The sequence below is a fragment of the Apus apus genome, chromosome 25, assembly GCF_020740795.1.
Source record: "Apus apus isolate bApuApu2 chromosome 25, bApuApu2.pri.cur, whole genome shotgun sequence".
NCBI classification, from domain to species: Eukaryota; Metazoa; Chordata; class Aves; order Apodiformes; family Apodidae; genus Apus; species Apus apus.
This window is the reverse complement of record NC_067306.1, coordinates 5,113,316-5,134,542: the sequence shown is the minus strand read 5'-3', so window position 1 is coordinate 5,134,542 and position 21,227 is coordinate 5,113,316. Positions and strand designations below refer to the sequence as shown.

At 50.6% G+C, this 21,227-nt stretch overlaps 1 protein-coding gene across 2 annotated transcripts in view; it reads right to left on the bottom strand.

Moving 5' to 3' along the window:
- Positions 1–205: 205 nt before the first annotated feature.
- The window catches only part of MAP3K14 (mitogen-activated protein kinase kinase kinase 14), a 31,105-nt gene continuing 10,083 nt past the window's right edge, over positions 206–21,227 (bottom strand). For both annotated transcript variants that reach the window (XM_051640311.1, XM_051640310.1), the window contains exons 4-16: positions 20,265–20,475; positions 19,531–20,139; positions 18,142–18,279; positions 14,420–14,549; positions 13,568–13,699; positions 12,561–12,665; positions 11,343–11,506; positions 10,405–10,555; positions 9,424–9,777; positions 8,019–8,125; positions 6,602–6,746; positions 5,178–5,278; positions 206–3,473 (exon numbers count right to left, since the gene is read on the bottom strand). In XM_051640311.1, the coding sequence (XP_051496271.1) occupies positions 3,309–3,473; positions 5,178–5,278; positions 6,602–6,746; positions 8,019–8,125; positions 9,424–9,777; positions 10,405–10,555; positions 11,343–11,506; positions 12,561–12,665; positions 13,568–13,699; positions 14,420–14,549; positions 18,142–18,279; positions 19,531–20,139; positions 20,265–20,475 (2,512 nt within the window). In that variant the 3' untranslated portion in view covers positions 206–3,308. The remainder of the gene's footprint in view (positions 3,474–5,177; positions 5,279–6,601; positions 6,747–8,018; positions 8,126–9,423; positions 9,778–10,404; positions 10,556–11,342; positions 11,507–12,560; positions 12,666–13,567; positions 13,700–14,419; positions 14,550–18,141; positions 18,280–19,530; positions 20,140–20,264; positions 20,476–21,227) is intronic.

Genomic DNA, 21,227 nt, shown 5'->3' with positions numbered 1-21,227 from the left:
AACCCCAAACACTCTGTGATTCTGGGATTCTGAAAAGTGCTGCTGCATCTCCCAAAAACCAGGGCAACACAGCAGCAGAGTTTGTACCCAGACCAGGCTTCCCCTGAAAAATGCCACATTTAGCTCCAGTTCCTTGTTCTCTGGGACAAGGTATCAAACCACCACCAATGAGAAGGAAGAATCTTTTTTCTCTTTTTTTCCAACTTTATTTTTTTTTTTTTCCCTGTGAAAATGCAGGTCAAAAAAAAAGTTAATTTCAAGAAATCACAGTTTTATAAAGTGTCATTGGTTCATTCCAAGCCCCTCCATCACCTTCACCCACACTCGTCCTGCCCATCCCAGATGATCAGCTTCATCTTGCTCTGCCAAGTGATTTTTCCAGCCTTCCAGAAGCAGCTCCATGACAAGAACCATCTGTGTTTATCACTCCTACTGCTATTTGTCCTCCCTACCCTGAGCTGAGGTTCTGTCCTCAAGCCAGTTGTGTTATGACACAGTTTCAACCCAATTTTAATGTGGATCACAAAAAGCTTTCCTGGCTTTCTCTCCAGTCAGCCTGGATCTGGAAGCTGGGACCTTTTTAGGCCTGTCACAGCAACAATGACCAGCCAACTGAAGAAGAAATTGTTCTGGCAGCAGAAGAGAGTTGAGGAGATCCCAAATGGACAGGTAGCAAACACATGAAAAGCCTGGAGATGTTCCTGATTGGAGAACATTTCAGGCCAGTCAGGAAGCACCAGGTTTGTGGTATTAGCCCAAGGGTCTTCCCACCCAGGAGGGACTGCTGAGCCCCAGCTGGTTGTCATGGAAAAGATTCCTTAGGTGGAAATCTGCAGCCTCACTTCCTCACTTGAGGTGGCAGCAAAATAGGACTGAAGGTTTTGGACAAAATGAGCAGGATGGAGGTGATGGCTAATGCTGGTGAGGGTCCAGGAGAAGGTGGTCACCTCCACCTCCCCAGCAAGGCCAGGGGGGCTGGCAGGACTCGCTGCCTCCCGCTCACACACGTGGCCTGAGGAAGGTTAATGCTGTGGATGAAGTGGGAAGCTCCAAGTCCTGGGAGCAGAGGGTTGCATCCTGCCCTGCTGCTGAGCACCACCTGAGCCCAGCACCACGCACAGAGCCACGGAGCTGCACCTGGAAGCACTGGGAGAGCACAGAGCCACGAGGCACAGGCTCTGGGATGGACACAGAGCAGGCCTTGGTACTGTCACCTCACCAGGGAGGTGACACTGCCACCTCACCCAGGAGGTGTGACACTGCCACCTCATCCACAGACTCTTCTTAGAAACAACCAACAGGTTTTTCTCCTCCCCCAACTCAGAGGAAGCCCAGGAAGGGGGCCAGGCCTGGGGAGATTGGTTGGTGCACTGAACATGTGCTTGGGAGCTCCTGGGAAGGAATTTTGATCCCTCCTGCTCCAGAGCCTACAATTCTTAGGAGTTTATGGCAGCTGAAAAAGCCAAAAATGGAGCCAACCAACCCATTCCTCCCCCTCCTTCCTGGAAGAGAAGTGCATCATCATGTGTTAATTGTTTACTAAAAAGCCTCTTTATGTGGCATTTCAACTAGAATGAGGTGTCTCTTTTGGACGGAAGTGCTTTAGAACAAAAAGTGCTAGAAAACTCTACCCAGAGCTGTGACAGGTTTAATTTTAATTCGAGATGTTGGGTTTTTTTAACTGCATCACAACTTGAGTTTAGTGATTGGGGATGTCACTGCCTCGTGTACCAAAAGCAGCCCATGTTCTGGGAGACCAAAGGGAAGGAGGATCAGTTGCTTCAAGGTCCTCAAAAAGAGAGGTCCAGAGCCCAACTTTTCCTAGCTATTTTTCTAAGTGAACTTCACTTGGGCAAACTGCCAAGGTTCCTGTCCTCTCCTGTCCCCCAGAACCAGCATGGATCCATCCAGCAGGGCCTACCTTGCTTTTTGGGAGCTGCTCCTCTACCCAGCTTGGATGCAGACAGGTCCTGCTCAGAGGTCACTTGTGGAAGCAGCACACTGGAAGAGCCCAGCACACCATCAAGTGATGGTGATCTCCAGGGGTTGCAAGGACTTGGAGCAGCCCTGAACAGGAACACCCAGAGCTTCCCCCTCCCTCTGGTTTTGTTCTGGGTTACGGAAGGATGAGCAGCACCAGCCCATTGAATGGGACCCAGGCAGTTTCAGTAGATGCCAAACAATTCACAAGTCCATAAAAAAAACAACTTCAGAGCTTGAGGCATCCTGGGCCCTGCTGCCATCCCACTCCTTTCACACCCTGGGACACAAGGGGAGTGGTAGGAAGCCTCGTGCCAGTCTGTGGGTGCTGGTGGGGACAGGCTGAGCCAACACATGGCACAGAACTGGGGCACTGATCTCCAGCGGAGGGGCTGAGCAGGCAGCCTGCCAGCCTGAAGCCAGACTTTTAGAAATACTGCAGCAAAATCCAAACCTTGTCCAAGCTGACTGAACCATCCTCTCTTCCCCCTTCAGAGGAAGCTGCCTGGATGGGACAATCCCAGTGAAGTCCCAAGTCAGTGGTGGAAACAGGCTGGAGGAACATAACCCCCCAACCTGCCCCACCAAGGAACACCAAACCCTCCTCCTGCCCTACCTGAAGCCACAGCAGAGAGAGAGCACCAGCTCCCAGGCTGGGGAGGAGACCAGAAGATGAGAGCTGCAAGCAAAGCTCTTTCTGGGAACAAAGTTCTTTTCTGATTCAAGAAGGAAGTGTCTGCGGGGAAGGGTGGGAGGTGAAACCAAGAACCCAGCTAGTTACTGCTGTTGATTTTCCCCCTGCAAAAGGCTTGAGGTAGAGATGCTGCTACCCAAAGCCAACAGAAACGTTGAGTTTTCCCTCCAGCTAGAAGGAAGTCAGCCAGCTCCCCTCAGCACCACCAACCACAGCTGCACTGAAGGTTCCCAACCTTCTCCTCTGGGCGAGCCCGGCAGCGACCGACCGGCCTCCCCGCCGAGGCGCAGGAACAGGAGCTCTCCTCCAACCCCCTTCCTCTCCTGAAAAGCACAATCACATTTCCTCTGCAAAGCAGGAATTTCCACCCACCATACTCAAGCTCAACCTAACACTCACATCCAGAACAAGTAACTCCCACTGTTCTGGGGAACATCTAAGCTCAGGACGTGTCTTGGAACTGGATCAGAACAGACAGCAGCAGTGAGGCCCGGGAGCGGTGAGCTGCTGCACCACTATCCTACTTCAGCACAAAACACCAGCAACTGCACGTGGTGCTCCATGGCAGGGGTGGTTGGAAGCTTTTGCAATTCCTTCTTTCAACAAGGTAAAAACCTCCAGAGCAGGAAGAGCTTCAGGGCCTGTTCTCCAGCTGCCCGTGTTTGACCCGCCACGTCCAGCTGACGCTGCAGTCGGGGGCCAGGGTGCACTGCAGCTCGATGCCAGAGTCAGGGACCTCCATGTCATAGTGAACTGGGTGGCCTTCCTTGGTCACCAGGCTGAAAGCAGGGACTGGGATCTGGGGAGCAGAGCAGACACACCTGAGTGGCACTGAAAGCCTCTCGAAGAACGTGTTATCCCTGTCAAACACAGCAAATAGCTCCCAAACCCGAGAAAATCATTGAAGCATGGAACACTTTGCATTGGAAGAGACCTTAAAAATTATCTAGATCCAACCCCCCAGCATAGGCAGGGACACCTCCCACCAGCCCAGGCTGCTCCAAGCCCCATCCAACCTGCCCTTCAACACTGCCAGGGATGGGGCAGCCACAGCTTCCCTGGGCAACCTGGGCCAGGCTCTCACCACCCACACACTCAAGAATTCCCTCCTCATGTCTCACCTCAATCTCCCTCTTCCAGTTTTCATCCATCCCCCTCATCCCATCCCTCCCTGCCCTTGTCCCAAGTCCCTCCCCAGCTTTCCTGGAGCCCCTTCAGGCACTGGAAGCTGCTCTAAGGTCTCCCTGGAGCCTTCTCTTCTCCAGGCTGAACACCCCAACTCTCCCAGCCTGGCTCCAGAGCAGAGCTGCTCCAGCCCTCCCATCATCTCCATGGCCTCCTGTGGACTTGCTCCAACAGCTCTGTGTCCTTCTTCTGTTGGGGGCTCCAGAGCTGCTCCCAGCCCTGCAGGGGAGTCTCAGCAGAGCAGAGCAGAGGGGACAATCCCCTCCCTGGCCCTGCTGGTCACGCTGCTGGTGACACAGCCCAGGACACAGGTGGGTTCTGGACTCCAGCACACGGTGCTGGGCCATGTTGAGCTCCAGGAGAGAGGCCTGTGTTGGGCAGGAACATCCCAACCTTCTCTCATGAGCAGAAACTGGAGCAGGCAGCATCCATCTGCCTGCTGAAGTCCCCCACCCAAGTTGGTGGTTCCTGAAGTGCTCAGGTTTGGGCCCTGTGAACTCCTCTCTAGGCTACTGACAGTTTGCTTTGTGATGTCCCAGGACACCAAAGGCAACCAACAACAGTAAAACACTGTCTGGATTCCTGCAACCTCTTGGTTTAGAGATGATCACCACATTTGACACTCAGATGAGTCTCAGACACTCAGGAGTTTCTTTCAGGGACTGCCTAAGAGGCCCACAGGGATGCTCTGGAGTCTGCCAGTATCTCCTCCAACCTCAGGAGTTAAACATCAAGCAGGCAAACAGAAGCTGTTTCCTAGCTGACACCATTGGTGAAAAACTAATTAATTGTAAAGTAATTGTTCTTGGGGAAGAGAGGAAAGATTTTATCTTTAGAGCTGAGAAGGAGGAGTTTTAAGGTGCAGCACAGGTACTTTCTAAGATGGAGATCCCAGTGACAATCAGCACTGGTTTGTAATTCAGAAAACACCTCCTGGTATCACACTGATAACAGCAGCACTGAAGTTGTGTCACTAAACTAGGATCCTTGATGAGGCAATGGATGAAAACTGGAAGAGGGAGATTGAGGTGAGACATGAGGAGGAAATTCTTCCCTGTGAGGGTGGTGAGAGCCTGGCCCAGGTTGCCCAGAGAAGCTGTGGCTGCCCCATCCCTGGCAGTGTTGAAGGGCAGGTTGGATGGGGCTTGGAGCAGCCTGGGCTGGTGGGAGGTGTCCCTGCCCATGCAGGGGTGGGACTGGGTGATCTTTAAGGTCCCTCCAATCCAAACCATTCCATGATTGTGGGTCACAGGGTTTAAGCCATGGGGCTGCACCATGGATGACATTGCTGTGCTTCACCCCCAGCTTCGTGTCTCACCTGGCTGCTTATCCCAGTGGCAATGTCTCCCACCTTGGTCCTGTGGAAATCCCTGATGTGCAAATTTTCTCCACTTAGCAACTGGATCTGGATTTTCACTCCTGAAATAGACAAGAGAAGTCATTCACTTCTGCTGTAGGCACAGGGACTTCCCCACCCAACACAGAGAAATCAGCTAGCAAAGCAGATACATCAGAACTCTTCCTTTTTTTGTCACTAAGCATTTAATTTATGGAGGCTTCAAGACAGCAATGACTCACAGAGCAGAGCAGGATTTAGCAGGCAAGCAGCTGGAGGGATGTATTGATTTGCACACCATGCCCTTAAAATCACTTTGCAGACATTTATGGTTATCAAGCACACTCTGCACGTGGCAGTTGCACAAGGCACACAAAGCTGAACCAAACTGGGTTTTCAGGAACTTCTCTGCCTTTTCCTAGACTTTACAGACTTGAGGAGAGTTGGAAAAGGAGAAAACTAATGAAGTTCAACAAGGTCAAGTGTAGAGTACTGCATCTAGGGAGGAACAGCCCCAGGTACCAGTACAAATTAAGGAGTGACCTGCTGGAGAGCAGCTCTGGGGAAAAAGACCTGGGGGTCCTGGCGGCCAACAAGCTGACCAGGAGCCAACAATGTGCCCTGGTGGCCAAGGAGGTCAATGCCATCCTGGGGGCATCAAGAAGAGCGTGGCCAGCAGGTCAGGGAGGTTCTCCTGCCCCTCTGCTCTGCCCTGGGGAGGCCCCAGCTGGAGAACTGGGCCCAGTTCTGGGCTGCCCAGTTCCAGAAGGACAAGGAGCTGCTGGAGAGAGTCCAGCCCAGGGCACTGAGATGCTGAGGGGGCTGGAGCATCTGCCTGTGAGGAAAGGCTGGGAGAGCTGGGGCTGTTGAGCCTGGAGAGGAGGAGGCTGAGGGGGGATCTGCTCAGTGCTGATCAATATCTCCAGGGGGTGGCAGGAGGATGGGGCCAGACTCTTGCCAGTGGTGCCCAGTGACAGGACAAGGGGCACTGGGCACAAACTGGAGCACAGGACCTAAATATAAGGAAATACTTCTTTGCTGTGAGGGTGGCAGAGCCCTGGGACAGGCTGCCCAGGGAGGTGGTGGAGTCTCCATCCCTGGAGACATTCCAAACCCCCTGGACGTGTTGCTGTGGGATCTGCTCTAGGGGATCCTGCTCTGGCAGGGGTTGGATGGATGATCTCCAGGGGTCCCTTCCAACCTCACCATCTGTGACTCTGTTGGTGCCTCCCACCGACAACTGGGGCACACGCAGCTTCCTGACAATCCATGTGCTTTTAGGAGAGTCTGTGCTCACACAGCAGCTGAAGGATAAGAAGAGCTCAAAGACTCCATTTCCCAGACCTTCTAGACACTGAGAACATTCTATGTGACTGTTCTTCCAAAGTTTGGAACCCCAGACTCACCATTGAAGCAGCTGGGAGTGTCCGTGTGCCGGCTGCGGCTCAGCAGGTTGTTCCAGCTGAAGCTCTGTCCATCTGCCTGGCTGTTCCAGGAGTGAATCCCAGAGCTCATAGTGTCCCTCAAGCTATGAGAAGCCTTCATGGAATTCTGCAAAAACAAGCACAAAGTTTGTAAAAGGCTCCTAAATACAATGAGCTTGCATGAGGTAAATGTTCAAATAACCTGAGGGAGAAAAAAGGAGAAATCCCCAGGGATCTAAGTTGAGTTACTCAACATTCATCTGCCATCCAGAAGGTGGATGAACAGCAATGCAACCATTTGCAGCCATCATAAGATGTTCTCAAGACTCAAACCAATAATCAGCTGAAGAGCTGGATGAGAAAAGAGGGTTTCATGGTACTGAGTGGGAGAGAATAAAGGATCAGATCAAAGTGTAATGTCAGGAAAAGTAACACCCAGAAAACCAGTTCACTGCATCCACAACAACAGACCCTGCCCTGCTGCACAGGGTGGAAAAGGCTGGACTAGCTTCGAGTTGAAGAAGGTCAATCTGACAACATCAGCCAAAAGTCAAATTAAATGTTAGGGCAGATATTAGGAGCAGGGGGGAAAGCAGAGTCACCCCCAGACAGTGCTGTGTCAGCAGCTGAACTTCTGTACAGAACTCTGCTCAGTGCTCCTCAAAGAGCATAAGAAGGCTGAGAAGAGGAACAGGATTAGGAAACCAAGGTGTTCCCAGGCAGGAAGGATTCTTGGAGGTGGCAGGCTGTTGGACTCTGGAAACAATGACTGAAGGGCTGATGTCTTCCCCACAAGGCTCAGTCAGTGTTTCTCATTCCTACTCCCTACCTTATGAACACCAAAGATAAAGCAAAAATTGATTAAACTTAGTATTTAAACTTAGACTATATATGACTTTAGTATGAATGGGTTAAAAGAAGTCCATGGAGAACAGATCCATAGGCTAGGAATAATATCCAAGATAAGGGGATCTGGTCTGCCCTAATCCTTCTGGTTTTCCCCCAAACATCCCTAGAGTGGCCACGGCCAGGCTGAAGGTCCTGGGCTGTGCAGCATGAGGCCCAAGGTGGCTCAGCTCCTGTGCTCATCCCTGGCTCTCCAGTTCCTTTCTCCTGCAGAAAGAGGGTCAAGGCCACATGGAGATTTTTCATCTCCACACACCTGAGTGAGCACAGAGCCCAGGAGAGCAACTGGAGGAAAGAGATCCATGCTGGAGGGAAAGAACAACCCCCATCCTAAAATCCCCCACTGTCCACGGGCACAGATTTGTACCCCACAACAAACTGGGGGTCAAAAAGCAGCAGCCAAGGTGAGAAACTCCAGATGCCCACTGGTCCCAGAACCCCGAGGTGGCTCCCCTGCCTCCCCCCAGCCCCAGTGACACAGCCTGGGACTCACCTTCTCACTGGCATCTGACACAAAGGGGCTGTCGATGCTGAGACAGGACAGCATCTGTTCCTGCTCTTCCAGCGAGTAGGGCTGGGAAAGGCTGTTCAGAAACAGCTCTGCAAGAGAGGAAGGAGAAGGAAGGCATTTCCAGGGATCCCTTTCATGCTTCCCTGTCCCAACCACAGCTACTGCCATTAATACCCAAAGCTACTTCACCATCACCTAATGACCACTGGTATTAGTGTCCCCAAAGCACGGGACACGCGGCTCCTCTGCTCAGCGAGGTTCAGGCCACCAGTGAAAATAGGGAACCTGAGCCTGAGAGGACAGAGGAGTTCTGCAATGACATGCAAATGTCAGGGACAAGACCAGCCCCCAGAATTTCCCAGTTCTTGCCTATTAATGTCACCCATCAGCCTTCATTCTTAATCCATCCACATCACACCCAGGGAAAGGTCAAACTTGTGGAGTCAACCCTTGACTGATAATATCCAGACTTCACAGGGCTGCTGAAGATCCAAAGGCATTTGAAAAGAGAGCTGGTCCTCAGCAACCCCTAAGATACCCTTCCTCACCTCTGTGACCACAGTTACATTTCCAGACACTTCTTTCCTAGCTTCAAGTTTTCAAGTAATTTACAAAGACTAGAAAATATGGGATAAAAAAAAGGAAAGGTTGAGCTACCCTGGGGCAATGGAATCACTGCTTTTCACACTGAACTTCACAGAAGCCCAGATTGGTTTGGGTTGGAAGAGACCTTAAAGATCATCTAGATCCAACCCCCTGCATGGGCAGGGACACCTCCCACCAGCCCAGGCTGCTCCAAGCCCCATCCAACCTGCCCTTCAACACTGCCAGGGATGGGGCAGCCACAGCTTCCCTGGGCAACCTGGGCCAGGCTCTCACCACCCTCACAGGGAAGAATTTCCTCCTCATGTCTCACCTCAAGCTCCCTCTGCCAGTTTCCATCCATCCCCCTCATCCCATCCCTCTCTGCCCTTGTCCCAAGCCCCTCCCCAGCTTTCCTGGAGCCCCTTCAGGCACTGGAAGGTGCTCTCAGGTCTCCCTGGAGCCTTCTCTTCTCCAGGCTGAACACCCCAGCTCTCCCAGCCTGTCTCCAGAGCAGAGGTTTCCTCAGAGGTTCCTGCACCTCCCACAGATACTCACTCCACTGTTAGAGTGAGCAGAAGTAAATCCTGATCACTACATTTGTGGCGTATTGAATTGGTTAAGAATTGGTTAAAAACTACTGGTTTTGGTGATTCCAAGGAAGGCTGAGCAATTTGTGTAATGAGAGAGGAACTATGAACAAAACGACATCCAAGCTCACACCCCAGCAATAACTGTCAAGAGGCCAAACCAAGCAGCTGTGTTTTGATCCCCAAGCTGAATTCCCAGCACAGCACAGGGTTACCTATCTCCAGCTGCTGGAGCTCTTGCTCTGAAATGGTTGTTGCTTTCTCCACGTGGCTGCAACTCTTCAGGGGGAGAGGAGTGGAGGAGAGAGGTGGAGGATCCCAGGTCTCAGGTAATTCCTTGCACACGTTCCAAGGGGTTCCCTCAACCTCCTCTGTTTGCTCCAGAGATGGTGGTGGTGGTGGGACTGGGCTTGCACAAGAAACTTTGTCTGCCAATTTTGGGTCAGAACCCGTCTCAGAAACTGGGCTCACTGTGGGGGACAGGAAGGTCTGTGGATTGTTTTCCTTGTTCCAGGATAAATGTCTAGGCTCTCTGTATTCACCTTTCCAGGGGCTTGTCACACCTCCCACTACAAAAACAACAACCATACAAACATTACAAAATAAATTAAAAAAAAAAAAGAAAAAAAGAAAAGAGGTAAAAGCTTCTTTCACAATAAGAGTTTCTGCACTGCATCTTGCTGTGAAATGCCCAGCTTCCTCAAAAGACACCAGGAGATCACCTCTACAAAGTCTTGCTGTGTTACAGAACCTTTCAGCATGATTAAATATATCAAGAAAACAACTGAAATAAATTATGGAGCCTTAGAGGCAAGACTGGGCCACAGGCACCTCTGCTCTCAGGTCTGCTGCACATCAGGCTCCAGTTCACTAGATGCTGTTGGTAGTTGAGCTGCACATGAGCCCAACCACAGCACACACCTCAACAAACCCCCAAAAAGCACAACAGCATCAACTTCAAGCTGAGAAGGAAGAAAGGGCACGTGACAGCACCCAGGCCAGTTGAATTTCTTTGGGTGAGAAACACCCAGCTGTGGGTAAAAGCTATCAACCCAAAAATGTACCTCAAGGCTAAAGCCTGTGCAAAAAAACCCACTAAAACATCCTGAGGTTCCCTACAGGAGCACTCTGACATCACCAGCAAGTGGCCACTGTGCCAGTGAGGGGAAGAAACTTGAGATTCAGCCCATTTCTACCTTCTTCAAGTGCCACACTGGTCTTAGTTTTCAGTTCAGATGCAGATGCTCTCTGAACAGGCTCCTTCTCCAGACCCATTTTAATAATCTCAGCAGTGAGAGGGTTGCAGGAAGGTGGAATTTCCCTCAGAGGAGGTGGCTCTTTAGCTATCTGTGTAACAAACAGGAAGTGAAAGAGGTTAGACCAGAGAGGCTTAATTTGATTTCAGAAAGGTTCTTCCCACCCTCAGAGCGTTTCCAAGTGAAATTACAGCTTTAAATGAGAGGCCTGAGCAATAATTTTATTACAGCTGAATGGCTGCAAAGTTACACACAAGTCATGAGCAGGGCAGGAGAGAAACAGGCCCAGGATGTGTAAAAACCTGCAGCCTAAGAGGTGTAAGAAATAATCCACTTCCAAAGGAAGGTTGGAATGATGGAATCATAGAATGGTGAAGGTTGGAAGGGACCTTAAAGATGACCAGGCTCCAACCCCTCTGCCATGGGCAGGGACACCTCCCACCAGCCCAGGCTGCTCCAAGCCCCATCCAACCTGCCCTTCAACACTGCCAGGGATGGGGCAGCCACAGCTTCTCTGGGCAACCTGTTCCAGTGCCTTCCTGCCCTCAAAGCACAGAATTTTTTCCTAATATCTAATCTACATTTCCCCCCTTTAGTTTAAAACCATCACCCCTTGTTCTATCACTGCCCTCTCTGGTGAAAAGCCCCTCCCCAGCTTTCCTGGAGCCCCTTCAGACACTGGAAGCTGCTCTAAGGTCTCTCTGGAGCCTTCTCTTCTCCAGGCTGAACACCCCCAACACCCTCAGCCTGTCTCCAGAGCACCCCAGAAGCCCAGCTGGCTCTCAGCCAACCCTCCTGAAATGACTGCTCTCTAGCCAGTTGTAAGGAGATTTTACAGGCTTAAGTACCTGTCACTGGAGAGAACTGGGCTCACTTACCTTCAGACAGAGAGGGTGGTTGTAGTACTGGGTCCAAGGGTGGCACCCATTCAGCATGTGCAGCATCATGCAGCAGCTGCTCCAGACATCCACTTTGGAGTCACAGCGCTTGCCCATCACCACCTCCGGGGCCATGTGGGTCTCCGTGCCAGGCACATAGTTCCCTAAAGCCATTCAAATGAAACCTCACTCCATGTAAACCAGGGAATTGTTTCCACCCAACTGCTGGGAAGCCTAAGGCAGCCTTGTCTTTTTGGTGAGAAACAAGTCCCCTTAATCCAAAAAACACCAGGTGGAGTGCTCCTGTAGGCTGTTCAAAGGCTGCATCTCCATAGCAGTCCCACCCCTCAGAGAATCATAGGCTGGTTTGGGTTGGAGGAACCTTCAAGATCATCTAGATCCAACCCCCTGCATGGGCAGGGACACCTCCAACCAGCCCAGGCTGCTCCAAGCCCCATCCAACCTGCCCTTCAACACTGCCAGGGATGGGGCAGCCACAGCTTCCCTGGGCAACCTGGGCCAGGCTCTCACCACCCTCACAGGGAAGAATTCCCTCCTCATGTCTCACTTCAACCTCCCTCTTCCAGTTTTCATCCATCCCCCACATCCCATCTCTCCCTGCCCTTGTCCCAAGTCCCTCCCCAGCTTTCCTGGAGCCCCTTCAGGTGCTCTAGATCAGGTTGCTCCAAGCCCCATCCACAGAATAGGTGTCAAATGCCCCTTCAGAGCAAATTTGGGAGGCAAAACACAATGTTTCACTGGTGAGTTTAGTATTAGAAAACATATCCTGCTATTTCAACAGCTGCATTGAGTAGCTCTGTGAAGTTTAACAGCCCAAAAGTCAGTGAGGAATTCTGCTTTGGGGAGGTCAGGACTCTTCCCCCAGCCTTTCAGAGAGGGGACATGACAAGTCAGAGTTAGATTTTGAAGTTTCAGTGTGGTTTATTGTAGGGACAAAACACTGAATGGTTTTTTTTGCTGGCATCATCTATCTGACCAAAAAATACACCTAGACTGGGAGATAAGGACCAGCCTCCAACCTGCAGTTCCTTTCAGCTCTCAGTGGGGCACATCACAGTAAGACCAACGCATGAGACACGATGAGCAACGTTGAGGCTGGAAAATACGGTTGCTTGCTAATTAGCCATATGCAAATGATCAAGAAGAACAGATGAGTCAGTAGGGCAATTCTTAAGAATTGAAGCAGAAAATCCTCACCTGTGACCAAGCACTTTCCCAGGCCATCGGGGTGAAGGTGAGCAGAGTGACCAAAGTCACACAGAAGAGCCCTGCTTCCATCGTCAGACAAGAGCACGTTTTCCGCTGGCAACGAGAAGGTTGGAATGAGTCAGTCTCCTTTGTATTGTGGTCACTGAGGTAGAAAAAACAGTCAGAGGCCCACAGGACTAGAGGGATTTGAGCCCAAACCAAGGTCTGTTACTCCTGTGGAGTGTCACTGGCTTAAACAAGTGCACAACTAGAATCATCTCTGCTGAAGACAGGCTGGGAGAGTTGGGGTGTTGAGCCTGGAGAAGAGAAGGCTCCAGGGAGACCTTAGAGCACCTTCCAGTGCCTGAAGGGGCTCCAGGAAAGCTGGGGAGGGACCTGGGACAAGGGCAGGGAGGGATGGGATGAGGGGAATGGATTCAAACTGGAAGAGGGAGATTGAGGTTGGACATGAGGAGGAAATTCTTGAGTGTGAGGGTGGTGAGACCCTGGCCCAGGTTGCCCAGGGAAGCTGTGGCTGCCCCATCCCTGGCAGTGTTGAAGGGCAGGTTGAATGGGGCTTGGAGCAGCCTGGGCTGGTGGGAGGTGTCCCTGCCCATGCAGGGGGTTGGATCTAGATGATCATAGAATAGGTCATAGAATCATAGGGGTTGGAAGGGACCTCGAAAGATCATCTAGTCCAATACCCCTGCCAGAGCAAGGTCCCTCCAACCCAAACCATTCCATGGCTCTATGACAAGCTCCCAGTTATCTATCCTGGAGATTCCTCTACCCCAGTGGGGGGGCAGCCTGGGCAAACAGACTATCAGAGCCACTGGATGACAGAAAGAGATGACAACTATGACATGCCCAGATGTTTAGAACCAAGTTAGCTCTAATCTCAAATGCAGAGCTGAAAATCTAGTACATAAGCTTTTGCCACTCAGTAACTCCATCTCCAAGCAGTTTGCCTCTTCTAAGGAGGAGTGAAGAACTTGGTACCTTAAGCATCATCTTACCTTTTACATCTCCATGGAGAATGTTTTGAGCATGAAGATACTCCAAGCCCTCTAATGCTTGGCCCAAATAGCTGAGGGCTCTGTCCTCTGGCAGGCAGCCACTCTGTTTAATTAGCTGACCTAATGAGCCACCTAGAAAGGAATCCAGAAAGTCCATGTTAGCTTATCTTGAAACTCTTCCCAGCATCACCAGCGTTCCTTGGTGTTTCTGATGAAGAAATGAAAACTGTCAGGTCTGAAAGCCCTTATCTTCCACACCTTGGTCTGCTCCTGGTATTCCCAGAGGTCCTTCTGCCCACAGAAACTGTTTTTTTTTCATGAAGCCTTTGGCTTTGTGTCAGTTAAAAGGTGTTGCTTTGTATCTAAAGCAACTGCTCTGTGATCTTATCAGACACTTCTAGGTGCTGCTGATCACCAGTTTGATTATTCACAAGCTGTTTTTTTTCCTGGTTGGAAAAAGGAACATCAGGCAGTGGAAGAAGCATCTAGGTTTGCTGACAGAGCATCTCCTGTTCCAGCACAGTGTGCTTCACACAGTGCCATGCACATCACCATAAAAGCAAAAAAAAAACCAACAACCAACACCATTTGTGTGTTTCTGTGAGAATTTGCTGCTTGAGAGACCTTGAGCTGGAGTGAGGCAGGACTGGAGACCATTCCCCCCAGGAAAGACCAGTGTGACCCACCAGCAGGGCTTCCACTTAGCTATCCCAGCCCACTCAGGAGTTAATGCTAGGAACACTCTGGAGACATCAAAGCATGAACAGATTTAAAGAGGGGGCAGGAGGAGGTCAAGGTTCACTGCAACCAGCAGCTGCAGAGGTGACTCCCTGGCCATTGGTCCTTTCTCACCCTCCATCAGCTTCATGAAGATGGTCACCCAAGGTCCTTCCTTCACGGCTCCGTACAAGGGGACGACTTTAGGGCTTGTTATTGCAGCACACGTTGTTAACTCCTCTGCACGGAAGTGCTCAACTTGCACCTGCAGGCACAAAGAAGCAGCACTGACCAATTTTGTGATGAATCCTGACAGAATCATCCCTCCCTAGTGCTTGGGTCAGAGTGTCCCACACTGGTGAAGAGCAGAGGCACAAGGACAACCTTTGCTTCAGCCCCCTCCCTGGAGGTGTTCAAGGGCAGGTTGGACAGGGCTTTGTGCAACCTGGTCCTTTGCCCCCTCCCTGGAGGTGTTGAAGGGCAGGTTGGATGGGGCTTGGAGCAACCTGGGCTGGTGGGAGGTGTCCCTGCCCTTGCAGGGGGGTTGGATCTAGATGATCTTCTAGATCCCTTCCAACCCAAACTAGTGTGTGTTTTTATGATCGTTGTTGAACCCGAGTCAAACGGTGACAACAATTCACTAACAGAAATCAGAGGGTGCAGCAACACATGGAACCTTTCAGAACAACTCTGGACAAGCAGATGACAGACCCTAAATGTCTGTGTGAAGTGAAGATCTGTCAACAAAAGATGCCAGGTTGCAACATTTCCAGCTTATGGCTGAAGACTGGTCATCTTCAGGGGGAAGGTAATTTGTGTCTCAGTTAAAAGGAGGATACTGACAACTCAATAATTCTGCTTTTATGAAAGAGGAACAAAAATGTCTAAGGATGGTACTTGGCAAAAACCAAACTGCCCCAAAACAGGAGGGAACATGAACTATGACCACAAGCAGTGACCAACACTATCACCTTCTTCGGTGGTTCTCAGCCTGCACAGAAAAAATGTTAAAGAAAAACTCTCCTCACTTAGTTCAGCCAAACAAAACAAAGAAAGAATTTGCTAAAGACCAGAAAGAAAACATGACTCATTAAGATTCTGGTGGGAAAAGGATGTATTGTGCTTCTTCACTGTCAGCAACCCAGGGATGGCTACTTTGCTGAAGTCTCCAGAATTTGGAGAGCAAGTGCTCACAGCATCACATAAGGTGAAAGAAGGTCAGGTGGTTCCCTTCTAACAGGGGAGACAGCAACAATTCCAGACAGTTACTGATGGAAAAGGAAATGTTTCCTAGTTTAGTGTTCAACTTGCATGTTAGAACTCACTGGTTTAAGAGTTTGGTCTGAGAAGATGAATTTCTGATCCATAGAAGTATTCTTTAAAATCCTCTAGTAATCACAGGATCACAGGATGTCAGGGGTTGGAAGGGACCTCCAAAGATCATCCAGTCCAACCCCCCTGCCAGAGCAGGACCCAAACTAGGGCAGGGCACTCAGAAAGGCATCCAGACAGGTCTGGAAAGTCTCCAGGGAAGGAGACTCCACAACCTCTCTGGGCAGCCTGGCCCAGGGCTCTGTCACCCTCACAGGAAAGAAGTTCTTCCTCATGTTGAGGTGGAACTTCCTGGGCTCCAGTTGGAATCCATTGCCCCTTGACCTATCACAGGGCACAAGTGACAAGAGCTTGTCCTGCCTTCTTGATGCCCTCATGTATTTATAGACATTCATTAGATCCCCCCTCAGTCTTCTCTTCTCTAGACTGAAAAGCCCCAGTTCTCTCAGCCTTTCCTCACAAGGCAGGTGTTCTAGTCCCTTCATCATTCAAATTAGGAAAAAACCCATAAAAGTGGCATTTTGCAAGACTTCAGCTTCTCCTACTCTCATATCTCCCTTTTTAAGCTTTACTCCTGCCTCCTGAAAAATACACCCCACTGGTAACAGCTCTTTCTCCCAGTTGCAACCTGGATAATACATTTCAATTTCCACCCTGTCAGCAAACAAGCTGCTGGTGTTGCCACCAAATCCCACCTCTAAAAAGTGAGGGTGCAGAGGGAGGAAAGAATTTTCTCCCTGCTTCAAATCTGTTTGCTTCTTTAGAAATGAATGGATGAACTATATGAACAACTGAAAAACTGGACAGGTTGGCTTAGCCTTGCCACTCAGCTCTTTCAACAGGCAACAACACATCAAGTTCAAGACCAATGTCAAGAAGAAAAAGGAAACATTCTACATCGAAAATCACAAGTTCCAACTCTTCTTTGTTTTTTTTCTTATTTTTTTTGCATAGCATATTTTTTGGAGTCAGGCCAAACGCTCCCCACGCACTTGCTGAAGTTTTCTATGGAAGTGATGTGAGAAACAGCAACTCACAAAGGTGATAAAACTACTCAAGTGTTAAGTTCAAACAAAATAGTTCACGTTCTCATCATCTACTTGCATTATCACTCTGCCCTCCCCCCGGAGGCCCCCCCAGGGCTGCCTACAAATCAATACCCTGATGCAATTCTATTCCACAGGCTTCATACATTGTATGACCATGGATATCCTGGTGTACACCAGCTTTTTTATGCCCATTTCTGGATACACACAGATCCTTTGCTGCATCTGGAACAGCATCATCTCCTCCCAGTGTGCCAGTACTGCACGTGACACTCATTGAGCAGAAAGAAGCCCCATTTGAAGTGCCTCCAGATTGCTTTTTTTTTCCTGCTTCATTCCTTTTTCAATAGAGAAACACCTGCCATGTCCCCATTCACACAAGATGTGTTTTATGATGAGAACAGTTGGATAAGCAGACACTTCACGCAGGCATTGCTACCCCACAGTCACTAGGAACACACTTTGAAACCTTCTGAAATCTCTGCCCTCTTGGCCTGTCTCAGCACAAAGCCCAAGATGCTTCATAACATACTTAGAAGGTCAGAGGAACCTATTTCTGGCTCTTAAGTGTGATACCCTGTATTCCCAGGTTCTGTGTCTGCTGCTTCTCCCCGTGTCATCTTGAAGTTTTTCCTTGGACACACAGAACATTTCACTGTGACTGTACAATAAAGGTACCTACAAGTCTACTGCAGATGGAAGAAGACATTTTTTCCAGATTACACAGAGTCACGGAGTGGTGGGGTTGGAAGGGACCCCTGGAGATCACCCATCCAACCTCCTGCCAGAGCAGGATCCCCTAGAGCAGATCCCACAGGAACATGTCCGGGAGGGTGGGAATGTCTCCAGGGATGGAGACTCCACCAGCTCCCTGGGCAGCCTGTCCCAGGGCTCTGCCACCCTCACAGCAAAGAAGTTTGTCCTCATGTTCAGCTTGACCCTCCTGGGCTCCAGGTTGTGCCCAGTGCCCCTTGTCCTGTCACTGGGCACCACTGGCAAGAGTCTGGCCCCATCCTCCTGCCACCCCCTGGAGATATTGATCAGCACTGAGCAGATCCCCCCTCAGCCTCCTCCTCTCCAGGCTCAACAGCCCCAGCTCTCCCAGCCTTTCCTCACAGGCAGATGCTCCAGCCCCCTCAGCATCTCAGTGCCCTGGGCTGGACTCTCTCCAGCAGCTCCTTGTCCTTCTGGAACTGGGCAGCCCAGAACTGGGCCCAGTTCTCCAGCTGGGGCCTCCCCAGGGCAGAGCAGAGGGGCAGGAGAACCTCCCTGACCTGCTGGCCATGCTCTTCTTGATGCCCCCAGGATGGCATTGGCTTTCTTGGCCACCAGGGCACATTGTTGGCTCATGGTTGCCCTGTTGGCCATCAAGACCCCCAGTTCTTTTTCCCCAGGGCTGCTCTCCAGTAGGTCACCCCCCTCATCCCCACAAGATGCCTTCTCGTGTCAGGAAACCCCTCCTTTCTCACACAGAATTACCTTCTTGGCAGCACACTGGAATCCTGTCTGTTTGTCCTCTATTTTGTATACTTCTCCAAAAGAGCCAATGCCCAAAGAACCGTGACACTTGGTCCAATGAACCTCTTCTCTGTACTCATAATCCACTGGCTTCAGTTTCTGGGAGTGAAAAATCAGAAAAGAAGATGAAGGGAAGAAGCATTTCACTGTTGAGCTGCACAGACAGAGCAACATTTTCAGCAAAAGCACCATGACAGATACCACTGCATCCCTCTAAAAATCCCTGGACAAAATTACTTCTCATGGGACTTGAGATGAAACAACACAGCAGGAACTCCTTGGTTTCTGTTTGATATCAAGGAGAGCATCCCATTGTTGGAAAGAAAGGCCACCAGAATGGGGATAACTTTGGAGCTCCAAACTAGTCCCTTCACATGCAGGACAAAACTATGAAACTAAATCCTACATATAAAACAAAATTCATAAGAGCCAGAGAAAACAGCCCCAAGTTGTTCCAGAGGAGGTTTAGTTTGGATCTTGGGAAGAAGTTCTTCCTGGAAAGGGTTGTCAGGCCCAGGCTGCCCAGGGCAGGGGGGAGTCCCCATCCCTGGAGGGGTTTCCAAGCCCTGGAGATGGTGCTGAGGGACATGGGGCAGGGGTGGCCTGGGCAGTGCTGGGGGAAGGGTTGGGCTGGGTGAGCTAAAGGTCTTTTCCAACCAGAAGGATTCTATAATACAGGTGGACATCTCTGCACGAGCTAAACCTCTTCTAGTCAGTAGACTGAGATGGTGCCTCAGTGGTGGAAACATTTGGGCAGGTAAATGACACCCTGAACCCTCTGATTCCAGAGGAAAGTCCACTACGAGGAGTTTAAGGTAGCAAGAGAACTGAATCCAGAAGAAATGAATCGTGCCTCTAGATTTCCATGCAACTGCTGTGCCCAAGCCCTGCACTGGCAGGAGACAATGGGAAAGTTGCTGGTGTCCCACCAGAAGCAGCAGACACACTTTTTGCCCCCTCATGAGCTACATGGCCCTGGTTTCTGTCTGTGTCACAGCCCAGGTCATCTCCAGCCAATCAAATCTGGCAGGTTGTCCAGCTGAATGGACTGGGCTCTTTCACAGACAGAGAAGAATGTTTGAAAACTGAGCACAGAAACACTTCTCACAGACCAGCAGGAATATCTGGTGAATGAGAGAATAAATTAGAGCCACCAATCTAAGACAGGACTTCATATCCCTCCAAAACAAAAACTGAAACTTTGAATGGTGATCTTCAACCATGCCAAGAACCGTTCAGAACATGCAGCCTGGTTACAGAAGCCAGCACACAGATGCAGATTATCTCCCCTCTGAAGCCCAGGAGACACTCTGCCTTCCATGGCACTAGTGTGCAGGGTCAGAAGATCACCTCATTCAGTAGCACGCCTTCATTTTCATCTGCTTCATGCAACTGCTCCTTCAGGTCCAAACCACCTCCTCTCCACGTCTTGGCTAGGCTGGCTAAATTTTGTGGTTCACCAAGACTCACGCTCCCCTTCAAGGCATCCACCAAATACTCTTCCACAGAAACCTTGTCTGAGCTGGTTTTCATGGACTGGTTGGCACATTTGGGGAAGCTATATTCAAAGTTGAGGTCAGATAAGTGATGATCACTGTCTTGATAGTTGAGGTCACCATGGAAGTACGTCTCCAGAGCATGATGTTTCATGGCATGGAAAGGAGTGTCCAGATGTGGGAAATGAGGGGACATTATGTTGTAGGGAAAAGGATGGAGAGTTTCAGGCTGTGGAACACTGTTCCTCTGATAGTGTAGTTTCCAAACATGATTAAGGCACTGAATGGGGCTTATCAACTTGTGCAGTTCTGTTCTGTATTGGCTCCCTGGGGAAGGGACTTTGCCCGTGGACTGAACTTTCTCAGGTCTCTCAAATGGCAGAGAATCATAGACCAAGTCCTTGTTAAGTTCTGAAACCCAAAAATGGTTTCCGTAAAGAGAATTTTGGTGTGATTCATCCTCCTAGAAGACAGAACAAAACAAAACAGCTGAGCAGGAACCTCAGTCCAACCACCCAAAACACAACCAAGAATCGCTGGGAGTTTGCAGGGGTCCCAACAGCACAAAAGGAGGTCTGAAGTTCTCACCTGGACAGGAATTGGGGTGCAGCTCTCTTGTTCTGGAGTTCTGGGACCTCTCCTGCCAGCAGCCACCACTGGTACTTTCAACTTGGATCTCTTCTTGTGACGTTTCTTCCTGGCCTTCCCCCGGCGCCGGGCTCTCCAGCAGGTGGGGGCCATCCTCCCCTCCGTGGCGTGGGCCACATTGTTGGGGATCTGATCGAGGCTGTCGGAGCGGCTGGGGAACCAAAGGGCAGGAAGGCTCTTAGATGTGCCAGTGAAAGCACACCTCCAGTTAACCAGTGTCCAGGTCTGTTCAGCATGGGGAATCATAGAATTCCAGGCTGGTTTGGGTTGGAAGGGACCTTCAAGGTCATCAGGTTCCAACCCACTACCATGGGCAGGGACACCCCCCACCAGCCCAGGCTGCTCCAAGCCCCATCCAACCTGCCCTTCAACACTGCCAGGGATGGAAGTACTGTGTCCAGCTCTGGAGTCCTCAGCACAGGAAAGACATGGAGCTGCTGGAGAGAGGCCAGAGGAGGACACAGAGATGATCGGAGGGCTGGAGCAGCTCTGCTCTGGAGCCAGGCTGGGAGAGTTGGGGTGTTCAGCCTGGAGAAGAGAAGGCTCCAGGGAGACCTTAGAGCACCTTCCAGTGCCTGAAGGGGCTCCAGGAAAGCTGGGGAGGGGCTTGGGACAAGGGCAGGGAGGGATGGGATGAGGGGGATGGATGAAAACTGGAAGAGGGAGATTGAGGTGAGACATGAGGAGGAAATTCTTTGCTGTGAGGGTGGTGAGAGCCTGGCCCAGGCTGCCCAGGGAAGCTGTGGCTGCCCCATCCCTGGCAGTGTTGAAGGGCAGGTTGGATGGGGCTTGGAGCAACCTGGGCTGGTGGGAGGTGTCCCTGCCCATGCAGGGAATTGGAACTGGATGGTCTTTAAGGTCCCTCCAACCCAAACCATTCTATAATCGATGATTCTATTATAA